Source organism: Vipera berus (assembly GCF_964194415.1).
Source record: "Vipera berus genome assembly, chromosome: 1".
NCBI classification, from domain to species: Eukaryota; Metazoa; Chordata; class Lepidosauria; order Squamata; family Viperidae; genus Vipera; species Vipera berus.
In genome coordinates, this window is record NC_138202.1 from 147,551,520 (window position 1) to 147,564,686 (window position 13,167).

Genomic DNA, 13,167 nt, shown 5'->3' on the forward strand with positions numbered 1-13,167 from the left:
GATACAGTATGTCCTAGAAGTTGTATATTTAGCGATGTGCTTGGGATGACCTTCAGGCCATACATTAGCTTTTTCCTCTACACAACACCTCATGAATGTCATCTGCACAAAGCCTTTTAGTGAACAGAGAGCCTCTTCAAGGAACAAGTGAATATGGTAACATTAATTCAAGAATATTGTATATAGCTAACAGTAGCAGTAAAGATGTCAGTTTGCTGAGAAATCTGCTAACAAATAATTATGTTCTATAAAATAAAAATCTGCTTGGAATTGTTCCGTGTTTTTTACAAAATCTGTACCACTCATAACATATATCTACAATCTGCTGAAACTCTTTTGCTTAAGTAATGCAAGCCGGAGGGTTAAAGTGGGGTGTAGCATATCTCATTATTTGCACGCAGAATGGCAGTAGTTACCTTATTCATAACATCAGCATTGTGCTTTGCAAGTTCCATATCCATTGAATCAGTCAGCTTCTTAAATGGGAAAGCACTTGGGTGTTGGCGATACTTGGTGTCACTTGCGATTTCAGTGGCTTTCTTGGACTTCTCAATATCCAATGACCCAGCAGGGCTCCAACCAAGACCTTTATACCATTCATTATAATCTTGCTTATATTCATGCTGTAGACAGAGAATGAAACAAATCTATAGTTCAACAGCTCTTAACTATAATAATATAACACAGAGAGACACACGTGGATATATCAAGAAGAGGCATCCTATGACTAAATGATGACATGATGAATTACAGCTTCAGGTCACTTTAAGTAAAACATAATCCGTTTGTCTTTTTGTTTGCTTTATTATTTAATTAGTAAGCATTGCAAAATTGTAAAAATGCTTGTTTTATTATTTAATTAAAAATAAGTATTTCCTTTTTAAAGTATTGAACAGCAGTGTGTCTCACATGATTTCTTAAGAATACTCAAGTAATAATTCTGACTACAAATTAGCAGATTTTATTTTTTATTCTCAATTGTATAATGCAATTTAGAAAGAATTTAATCTATTTGTACCTAGTATAGATCTTCCTAAAGGTACATCTAATTAAACTGCAACTTCATCTTTCTAAGAAATTATAGTTATTATATCTATGAAAAGAAGAAACACATGTAGTCCAGATAATTATTCCACTGAGTGGCATAAAATATGTATTGAATTCTTTGTCCCAATATCATTCCAGATTATCCTGATTAGTGCACACTTGATGACCTCATGGCAGCGCAACAGAAACACAATTAATGTTGCTAATTTCTGGGCAAGATCTGTTTAACTTGTGCATATTTAATCTTGCATTTTATATTTTATATTTTATGTCATATGGTAGGCCTTGTTTTAATTGTGATGCTTCTGACACAGATAAACATTGCAGATCTATACAATAATGCTTTTTAAAACACTTTTTTCTCCTTCTCTGTGATTTATATAACTATGATTCCTATTATTTATTTATTTACTATTTATTATTTACTATTTATTTACTAAGGGACGCGGTGGCTCAGTGGGTTAGGACGCTGAGCTTGTCGATCAGAAGGTCGGCAGTTTGGCGGGTCGAATCCCGAGTGCCGCGTAACAGAGTGAGCGCCTGTTACTCGTCCCAGCTTCTGCCCACCTAGCAGTTCGAAAGCACGTAAAAATGCAAGTAGAAAAATAGGGACCACTCCGGTGGGAAGGTAACAGCGTTCCGTGCGCCTTTGGCGTCTAGTCATGCCGGCCACATGACCACGGAGACGTCCTCGGACAAACGCTGGCTCTTCGGCTATGAAACGGAGATGAGCACCGGCCCCTAGAGTCGGAAACGACTAGCACGCATGTGCGGGGGAACCTTTACCTTTACCTTTTATTTATTTACTATTTATATAACTATGCCGCTGGGGGGCGGTGAAAGCCCTAATAAGCAGGCATATACATAGAATGAAGGCTACTGCTAAGCTTGTAAGCCGCCCTGAGTCTTCAGAGAAGGGCGGGATATAAATAGAATTACCGGTAAAATAAAATAAATAAATAAAATGATTCGGAAGGCTGGTGACTATCCTGCTGACTTTGCAATTCTGCTGACTAATTTACTTGTTCTATTTTAATGCAAAACTACTGCTATGGACCCTGGCACATAGAATACAGATGGAATTCAAATAATGCATTTTGCACAATATCATTTTATACACAGTTGACAAAGTCTGTTATTAGATTACTAACTGATTTTTTTTTTAAAAAAGACCCTAAAATCTGCTGCAGTAGTCTCACAGGATTTTTTTGAGATGGTGCAATGGGAATGACTAAAAAAATGGTTTTGGCTAACTTTCAATTATTAACTAGCAACTAATTTGGACACATTATTCAAAGACTGTCTGGAGAAAGCTGTAATGCTGGAAAAGGTGTAAGGAAAGGAAGGAAGAGGATGACCAGCAAATAATCTGTTTATTTATATATATTAAATCCATGTATTATAAAATAGTTTATTAAAACATTTCAATTTTATTAATTTTCCACATTTTTGAACTGCCCATCCCCCTCAAACATAAACAAATATATAAAAAGCATCTTTCATCGAAATAGTAAAAAAAGAGAGAGATTCCAAGGTCTTACATCGCTTTGAATCCGATTCATATTTCTGGCCAGTTCTACATTCATGGCATCCGGCAGAAGGATATAATTATGGATGAGCTTTTTGTAATTGGTATTGGTGATATTGCCTTGTGCTTCTTTGGCAGCCACAATGCTGACCATATCGGCAGGCGTGTTGTATCTCGTTTTGCTGCCTTCATAGGCTTTCTTGTACTCGCGCTCTGACTGCATCTTGGCCACTTGCATGTAATGGACAAGCTTGGGGTCATCTTGAAGGCTGCGGAAGCCAACAAGCTTACCCTTGTCCTGTTCATAACCTAACTTATATTTGTACTGCAGAGAAAACAGAAAGTGAAATGTAAGCTCAGGAGGGCCAATACTGAATTGTAACTTTATCATACAGTAATAAAATGAAAATGGATATAGGTACAGATTGAACAGATTGTTAGACATGATAAAATTGGTTCCAATTTTTCTTCAGCAGGAAACAACAACAACAATATCGACTGTAAACTTACATCACTGGCGATTTCCCGAGAAGCTTTAGCAGCTTTAATAGAGATTGCATCAATTCTGAGATCATAGCCTTTCTTCTTAGCTTCTTCCAGAGAATGTTTGTATATTTTCTATGTGGAAAAAGAAAGTATTTAAAGAATACTCAGTTACAGAGACAGAAAATTGATGCTTTATAAGGTATGATTACAAGTGTAATTATTTCTTAGCATTCTGGAAAAAATAGGCAGATCCAGAAGAAAAAGTAAATTCGATTGAATAGAACTAAGACCCAAGCAAATTTAAATTAATGTAATGCAATGATTTTGCAGGTGAAAAGTTATTTATTCTTTGTTCTGAAAGCCATCCTGAATCTTTCAAAAAATATAAGTGGTCTTAATCTAAACTGCTACTTTATATGTTGGTCAATGCCAGATTACAAACCTACACCAGGGCACTTTTTGCAAACAAGCCACACAATCTGTACTTGGTGCCATGTCCCACCTCCCATATGATGCTGTGGACCTGGTTAATTAAGATATATAACTATTCTTAGCATCCAAAAAAGCAACAACAGCTTTACAGCAATTCTACTGGAGCTCTAGAGAGGCACTTTTATACTTTGTCAGAGCCTGAAAATTAATCTGCCAAAGGGATCCTGAAATTTTCTCTTCTTGTAGCTGAGATGCTAAGGTATCTGACCACAATTCCCCCTCCACTTCCCAGGCATTCCAGTGAGGCAGATTTGCCATTTGCTTTAACAATCACATCACCAATAGTTTGTCTAGAAGGTCATTTTTTTCCTCTCTTTCTGCAAAAAGTAAAAACAGCAAAGGTAGAGTCTGAGTAAATGAGAGAAGGATGCAAAATTATTGCCAAAGATCTGCAGGGCACTATGCTGTCTGGGTAGAAAAAAGACCTATTTAATTATGCATATCTAGCAAAGGAACATTTCAGTAAATGAACACTGGCTTTGGAAAGCTTTCATAAGCATTTTTAATACAATGCCAGGATAATTCTCGAGTTTCTATTCAAGTTCTAGTGAAGAGTGGTTTTGATTTTTCTTCTTCTTTAAGTTGTTTTTTTTCCTGTTCCTTCTTTGTTAACTCGGTGTAATGGTTTTCTTGATTTAATGCTGATCATTTGAGAATAATTACTGGGAAAACTTTTGTATGAAATAGTTACATGAACGAAGACTTCTGCTAATGAGAGCTTTCAATGAATAATACTACAGGATTTGACTCAAGGGCTAGCTTTTACTGCTAGGGCTAGGCAATGTGTCTACTTTATCTTGTTTGACAAATAATGTAACCTGTAGTTTTGCTGATTCACTAGTACTAGCACTAAGCAAACTATAGCTCTTAATCAACCTTCATACTTACATCACTGATGTTATAAGCATTGACTTTTGCCAAAAGAATCTCAGGAATATCTGCCGTAATGTGAATCTGTGTCTTTTCTGCTTCCCAGTCCTTTTTGTAAAGGTGCTAAAATAGAATAAAGGGAGCATGTATCACTGAAAAATAACTTTGAAATAAACCTCAAAAAAACCCCACACACAGTTAAAAAAACACACACCATAATTAAACCAGTATAATTAAATTTAATTTTATATCAATCCTTTGATGACTGGAAAATATCTCATCAGTCCATTTCACCTAGATAATTGAATTATTTGGTTAATTTGACTGAACCATTCTTGATCAGTCCAGTACAGTATGAACCAAGTGTGAACTTTACCTCATGTAGAATTATTCAAACAAGAATATTCACGTGCTGATGACACTTTGCTAGTACAGGTAGTCCTCAACTTATGAACACAATTGAGTCCAACATTTCTGTTGCTAAGTGAAGCATTTGTTAAGTGAATTTTGCCCCATTTTATGACTTTTCTTGCCAGAGTTGTTAAGTGAATCATCATAGATGGTAAATTAGCAACATGATTTATTTATTTATTTATTTTATTACATTTATATACCGCCCTTTCCCGAAGGACTCAGGGCGGTTTACAGGGTAATTAAAAACCAAAAATACAAAAGTTAAAAACCAAGTTTTAAAAAGATTAAATTTATCCCTGTATAAATAAAACCCCAATTAAAATAAATTAATCCTCAGCCTGGGCCAGAGAGCTCAAAGAGCCAGGTCTTCAGGCCCCGGCGGAATGAACGGAGGTCGGGGGCAGTCCTCAGCTCCACTGGCAGCTGGTTCCAGAGGGCAGGCGCCCCCACAGAGAAGGCCCTCCCCCTGGGTGTTACCCGCCGGCAATCTCTTACCGGTGGCACCCTGAGAAGACCCTCCCTGTGGGAGCGCACAGGACGAAGGGAACTTGATGCCGGCAGCAGGTGTTCCCTCAGATATCCCGGACCCAAGCCATGTAGGGCTTTATAGGCCATACCAGCACCTTGAATTGTTAAGTGAAATTGGTTTCCCCATTGACTTCGCTTGTTAGAAGGTTGCAAAAGGGGATCACATGGCCTCTTGGACACTGCAACCATCATAAATATGAGTCAGTTGCCAAGTGTCTGAATTTTGCTCACATGACCATGGGGACGCTGCAATGGTCATTAATGTGAAAAATGGTCCTAAGTCACTTTTTTCAGTGACATTGTAACTTTGAATGGTCACTAAAAGAACTGTTGTATGTCGAGGATTACCTGTACTAGCAAAATAGCGTAGTTAAATTTGTTTTGCTATACTAATTTTTTAGAAATGAAATCAAGCAGAAAGCTCCTCCAGTTCCTCTGGTAATTAATATTTGTTGCTTTTGTTCTGTGAAATCATGGAATAATTAGTCCAAATAATAAAGACTCTTAGACCCCAAAGTAAATCTCTTTTGAAAAGAGTTATTTTGAAAAGAGAGTTGTGTCATGAGATTGTAAAAGAGCTCATGTGCATTTGCATGTTGATCATACAATAATATAAAAGAAAATTTACCCCTTTCATTGGGAGAAAAACAAACATGTAACTATCACCCTAAATTGCACAACCAAGAGCAGCATTTGCATCTTTTAAAAGCCAGTCACCTCATAGCAGTTAGAAAATATTAGCAAATAGAAATCTATTCACCACTTCATACCTACGTATACTAGTAAATAATACTGCTTACATCTCAGAGAGATAAAACTGATGACACTTGTTAACCTAGAAATATCATACAATCTATAATCAAACCTATGAACTAGAAATACACCGATATAAATCACCAATGTATATAACTATTGGAAAGCTGCCTCCTGAATTAATTGTCCTCAACTTTCTTAATACTGTAGAAGAAACAATATACATTTCTTAAGAGCTAGAGTCTGTCCTGCACATGAATATCCACTGAATCAACAAACAAGGTAATGTCTGCCTAATCTACTATATTCTCACAGACTTGTTCAATGGCTCTGGGCGTACACATCCCATTTTAGTTATTTGATTTCGTTTTTGTCATGAAATGTATGTACTGATGCAGATAATTAGGTGATTGTAAGCCACCCAAATCCTAGTAAGTAAATAAATAAATAATCCTTGGCTTACATCATCCATAATTTTCGCATTACTTGTTGCTAGGACCATTGGCATAGAATCCATTAGAATAGAATATTTCAATTTGTCTGGATGTTGTCTGTACTTCTTCTCACTGACAATGTCCATGGCTTTCCTATTCTTTTCAGCTTCTAGAGATCCTAGTGGTATCCATCCAATCCCTTTCATGAATTCATCATAGTCTGCTTTGTACTGATTCTGGAAAACAAAATGAAAGAAAAGTTTATACCAAATGTTTGGAAAAACAACTTTCTATATTTTTTTTTAAAAAAAGATTAATCTTTTAAACATAGTTTGGTCTGCAGCCTGGATTACAAATGACATTAGAAAAGATCAAACACACAAATGAAAAATATACATATCATAGTTGTGATACTGTATTGTTTCATCATTGGGAAACTGAGCACAAGGCACATTAATTTGAGTGTGTCTGTATATTATTTTATCCTGTGATTTTGCATGCTATGTACATTACAGTTTTATTATTAGTTATTGGTTTGATAGACCAAATTTGTTGTAGGAATTTAAAGTAACATATGCAGGACTCCCTCTTCAAATTTTTCTCCTTAGCAATGCTGTGAGAGAAAACTGGCATTTACCATCGACTCACCAGCTGAATTTGGGACAGTCCCATAAATTTGCCCAATGAGCTAGAGATAGATCATGGCTTAGGCTATGCTGTTAACTATGACTACCACTCTGTATCCTAATATTTAATATAAAGAGCTGCTCCATAAGATGGCCCATAGGTTAAATTAATAATGTTGTTTTTTATAGTGCCAGTCTACTTCCCAGTAAACCCTCTTCAAATCTACTCTACATTTGCAGAGGGAAGAAGAGCTTTGGGCCTTTCCATCATGTAAATGGAAGTTTGATAGCACCATACTGTATATTTACTATGTCCTGCTTCTTCAGTGGAAAAACTGAGTTCCATTTGCAGTGAAAAACTGTTCTGGTATATCTTCCTAGTGTTCTCTCCCAATTGCAAAGTAACAAATGCATACACCAGAGTTTAAAGACTTCAGTTATCTAACTTTGTCATTTGAGAAGTTATCAAAAAAAATTTCCTTACATTACTCTGGATCTGCATCATATTTTTGGCCAATTCAAGGTTCATAGAATCGGGCAAAGCACTGTAAGAGTGGATAATATTCCGGTAATTGGTATCAGTTGCCACTTCCTGTGCCTTCTTGGCTGCCACAACACTGAACATGTCGACGGGAGTGTGGAAGTGGGTCTTTGATTTCTCGTAGTCCTTTTTATATTCACGCTCTGACTGCATCTTTGCAACTTCCATATAGTGCACAAGCTTAGGGTCATCTTTTAAGCTACGGAAGCCAATCTGCTTTCCTTTTGATTGCTCGAAGGCCAGTTTGTATTTGTACTGTACGCCAGATAGAATAACAAAGCAACACACATACACACACATATACATATTTGAGAAGATATTTAGTTAAGTTATTCATTGACAGTGATTGATAAAGAATTCAATATGTGTTACTATATGGAGTATATAAAATATTAATATATGTAACATTTCCTGTCACCGAAACCTTCTGATTTTACAATTACAATTCAGCAGGAATTGCTTGGGCTTTTCTAAATATTTTTGGATCTGTAAAAATACCAGAATGTTACACGCACAGAAATATTTGCTTTTTTCAACTTTTTTTCAAACGAAAAATCAACACCTAATCAGAATTTGCCTTCCTGGTAACAAATGAGCACAGATAGCCAAAGAGTGCTTGCCTGCATCCCACCCACCCCAGTTTTGCACAATGAACCATTGCCCTGTGTAAATAGAGTAAAAGATGAGAGTTTTACAAGCTTGTGGTGGTGATTAATCATCACACAACTTATACAGCGACTCTCAACATCCAGCCACCATGCACATCTGGTGGACACCCAAATTAAATATAAGCAGATCTGCATCTCTGTCTGGCAATCACCTAGGCCACCATATGTTTGGTATAATATAGCATTAATTAATCTTTTAATAGAATTATATGATATTAAGCCCTTTCAAATCAGTAATATTGATTAGGCTAAATCTAACTCATGGGTTAGATTGTAGCCTAGTATTTGTGGGGAATGGAGTAGTAAATGCTATCTTTATCCAGTAGTAAGACAGAAGTGTGTACCAATTATCTTTCAATATTTTCCTCTGGTAAATTCCCTGAAGATCATAAAAGGCTTGTTGACAAGGACAGAGTTAATGAAGCAATCAACAAAGAATTGTACTGGGATATAATTGTTTACTGGCAAGTATAGAAAGACACTTCCGAGAGAAAGAGAGAGAGAGAGAGAGAATAGATAATAGATGATAGATAAAACATACTAAATATATTCCTGCAGGATCATGTTTGAGCAGGTAACAAGATATCCACAAAATCTAGGAAGCCCTTAAAATTTTTAGGAAAGGAATTCCATAGATTTGCCTGAGCAAATTCATGTTTCAGGTATCACAAATCATTCAGCCTAATATGGTTGTGTATATGTACCATAGATATCAGGGAGTGAATGAAATGGTCAGACTAAGAATAAAAACAAGTTTTCCCATAATAGGGCAATATAAAAATTAAACATACATCACTTGCAATATCCCTGGAAGCTTTAGCTGCTTTTATGGACAGAGCATCTGATCGCAGATCATAGCCTTTTTTCTTCTCCTCATCCCAGCCAGACCTATATATTTTCTGTTCCAGAACAGGAGGAAATACAGACAGATGTTTAGAACATTTTTTAAAGGAAAAAAATAGAACAATGGATATGTGCTCTCAGAATTAAGCCAAAAATATGACCCATGTTAATATACTGATATATAAGTCCAGTCCTCAACTTACATCACTCATGGTGATTTGGTTGGCTTTGGACAGGAGTATTTCTGGTGTGTCAGGCATTACGTGAATGTCAGTCTTATCTTTGTTCCATTTTTCTATATACAGCCTCTGCAGTTAAAATAAAAAATTCAAACAAATCACATTGTTGCATGTAACCAAGTTATTTGCTTGCACATTTTGTGCCACTAAGATACCCCCTCTCAGTAGGCAAAACAAAACTGAATCTCTAATGATAAACCTATTATCATTGCTTTCGCTTCCTAAACTAGAAATATGCAATATTTTCTTTTTAAAAAAACACCTAAATATTAATTAAATGCTTAATTTCTTGATTTCACGAAGGGGCTATACAAACCCAAACTAACAGAATATAAATATTAGATTTTTATATATATAACTCATCCGTAACCCTAACCCTTTGCTGAATTTGTAAATAAATGTAATATGGACACTATTGCTATAGCAGATTGTATCCTTGTAACTTTACCACTTACTACAACAAATAGTCATGCCATTTTCTCCTATATGGTTATATTAATATATATTTATTTTAGTAATTTACCTACTCTATCTTAGAGCAGAGGTCCCCAACCTTTTGGGCACTGGTTCCATGGAAAAAGGTTTTTCCACAGACCAGAAAGTGCGTGGTTTTTTAAGGTACCTGCATCCCACCAATGGGGCTTTGCTTGTCTGTGCAGATCAGTTGCTGGCATGCCATGGCCCAGTACTGGTCCACGGACTGGGTGTTGGGGACCCCTGTCTTAGAGGATCCAGTTTTTGTACAATTAATATGACAAGAGGTAAGAAGACTTTTTTTTCCCCTTTCAATTGACTTTTTATTCTATTTATTCACTTCCAAGCTGCTAGAGGCAGGTCTGAGCTCAAAAGAAAACCCAGGACATAAGAACAAGTAATATTAGAAAGAAGCCATATCCAAAACAAGTTTGGCCACTACAGTAAATCAAGATATAGCCATATTTATAGAAAAATTTCTCAATGTAATTAATAGATTACACGGGCTCGTCTTTCAAGTAGTTGATTCTTAAAAGGTCACATTGATTCTTGTTTTGTGCACATTGACCCCTGGTTTGGATCAACGCTCCTTTTATCCAGTTTATGATCATTCAGAAACCTCAAGAAAATTAAAACGCAAACTGCAAAGGCCGTAATCATTCCCCATACAGGTAACGTCTGATTTAATTTGATATTTAGTCATCCTGGACAATTACCAGGGAAAGATCTCATTACCACACCTTGTCATAGCAAATTTATGAATATGCACTGGGTGAAGAACTACTTTCTTTTATTATTGGCTAATTATTCACTCAATAAGCCATGACAAACCTAATGAGCCGTTGAGGCAGTAGAATTTCCAATAAATGCTTTTTACTAAGAATGAAGCACATCTTTACTGGATCATTTGATTATAGCCTATGAAGCCTAAATCTGTCCCTGAAAAAATGATGTTCCTAGGAGATTTTGTTTTTCTTTACCTTATTCATGGTGTGGGCATTTTGTTTAGCCAACACCTGTTCCATGGCATCCATGTCAATGGTATACTTCAGTTTGTCTGGGTGCTGACGATATTTCTTTTCACTGAGAATATGACTGGCATTCTTTGCATTTTCCGCCCCCAGAGATTGAATTGGCACCCAGCCTAATCCCTTCAGCCAGCTATTAAAGTCAGTTTTGTAAAGATTCTGGAGGGGAAAAAAAGCAGGGAGAAGAATTAACTTGATATGAATTAAATTATCTTATTTTAGTGTTCATAACATCCCCAAATAATTGTAGTTGTAGCATGGCCTAAAGTGCAAGCTTCATGCTTCATTCCATCAAAATGGGCACTGAAATTGTATCTTTTGACCAAAACCACAGAGAAAATGTTCTCTCCGGTTAAAGGAGAACATTGCAAATTGATATATTCATTATTCTGAAAGTAAAGTCTATTGCCACTGTTTAGGACATTTATTCCTGAACGTGTTAAAACATACGTAGTCTTTTGATCATTTTTTTATTGATCTTTTGCTAGTTTTTTTCAAATGTAGGATTACTTCCTCTCCGTACAACATGAAAAGATCAAAGGATGATACACTGAGTGGTCAGGGGAACAAGACTGCTCAAAGTTTCTTCCCATTTCTTCCCATTTTACTGGCAGGAGAGCTTTCAGCAAAGTACCATTCCAGTGGAATCACAACAAAATGGGATACAACTATCTAAGTTTGTGTAAGGGAACTTGTGATAAACAGGAAGCAGGTGAAACCCATCACATTCATCCAATATTAAATGTCTCTGTAATTTATTCTCCAAAGCACCCGAAGGCAGGACAAGAAGCAACGGATGGAAACTAATCAAGGAGAGAAGCAACCTGGAACCAAGGAGGAATTTCCTGACAGTTAGAACAATTAATCAGTGGAACAATCTGCCTCCATACATTGTGAATGCTCCAACAATGGAAGTTTTTAAGGTGAGACTGGACAGCCATTTGTCTGAAATGGTATAGGGTTTCCAGACTGAGCAGGGGTTTGGACTAGAACAGACATGTCAAACTCGCAATGTCATGTGACATCACATGACATATTGGAACTATTTCCCCATTGCCAGCAATGGGGTGGGTGCGGTTTCCTCGTGACGTGTCCGGCCCGCAGGCCGACAGTTTGACACCCCTGGACTAGATGAACTCCAAAGTCCCTTCCAACTTTATTATTGTTGTTGTTGTTAAAACCCATTTGTCCCACAGTTAATTGTGGCCATATGATAAACTTTACACTTCCAGTAAATAGACTGGAACATGTCTGGAAATAAACACATACTTAGGTCAGGTTAATCAACTGTATCTAAATTGTATTAATTTTATTAAAAACGCTGTCCCGGTTTTTCCCCAGACATTAATTAGCCTCCATAATCTTAGGCACAATAATGTTAATAATTACGTACATCACTCTGAATCTGCATCCTGTTTCTTGACAATTCCATACTCATGGCATCAGGAAGAAGAGTGTAATGATGCAGATGTTGTTTGTAGTTTGTGTCAGTCACAACTTCTTGGGCTTTCTTAGCGGCCACTACACTGAAGAGGTCCAGAGGTAAGTTATATTTAGTCTTGCTGCTTTCATAGCCTTTCTTGTATTCCCGTTCTGATTGTAATTTTGCCACATTCATATAATGGACCAATTTAGGATCATCTTGCAGGCTAAGGAAGCCAATTTGCTTTCCTTTTTCTTTCTCATAGGATTCCTTGTATTTGTACTAAGGAAAATCAAAATGAAGAAGTTTAAGCCATTGCAAAATATGTGCTATCAAGTTAACTTAAACTACCCTGCAATAGAGAGTATCTCAATGCTGTGTATTTATTCCTACCCTTGCTTTAATTATTTTCTGGCTATTACCTCTTTCCCATTGTTGTTGTTTTTGTTGTTGCTGTTAAAAATGTCACAATTGCATTCAGTTATTCTGTACCAAACTAGAAAATTATATTCTCCTTTTTTTTGCATCCTCTACCTGTACTTCTCCAAGACCTTTTCTTCCAAACCCTGCTGTTTAAAATTTTTGAAAGCCCCTTCAAAGATTTTATTAGGATCAACTTACATCACTGGCAATATGGCGTGAAGATTTCGCAGCAACAATAGGAATAGCATCTGCTTTCAGGTTATAGCCTTCAGCAAGCCGCCTCTTCCAGTCTGCTTTGTAGAAATTCTTAAAGAGAAGAAATCACTTTTCTTAAAGCCTCTAGTTAAGTT

General features: G+C 36.4%; 1 protein-coding gene across 1 annotated transcript in view; it reads right to left on the minus strand.

Moving 5' to 3' along the window:
• The window catches only part of NEB (nebulin), a 228,957-nt gene that overhangs the window by 156,841 nt on the left and 58,949 nt on the right, over nt 1-13,167 (minus strand). The window contains exons 54-64 of the mRNA XM_081333913.1: nt 13,016-13,123; nt 12,365-12,676; nt 10,924-11,130; nt 9,434-9,538; nt 9,179-9,286; nt 7,663-7,974; nt 6,582-6,788; nt 4,442-4,546; nt 3,086-3,193; nt 2,589-2,900; nt 417-623 (exon numbers count right to left, since the gene is read on the minus strand). Coding sequence (XP_081190039.1) covers nt 417-623; nt 2,589-2,900; nt 3,086-3,193; nt 4,442-4,546; nt 6,582-6,788; nt 7,663-7,974; nt 9,179-9,286; nt 9,434-9,538; nt 10,924-11,130; nt 12,365-12,676; nt 13,016-13,123 — 2,091 coding nt within the window. The remainder of the gene's footprint in view (nt 1-416; nt 624-2,588; nt 2,901-3,085; nt 3,194-4,441; nt 4,547-6,581; nt 6,789-7,662; nt 7,975-9,178; nt 9,287-9,433; nt 9,539-10,923; nt 11,131-12,364; nt 12,677-13,015; nt 13,124-13,167) is intronic.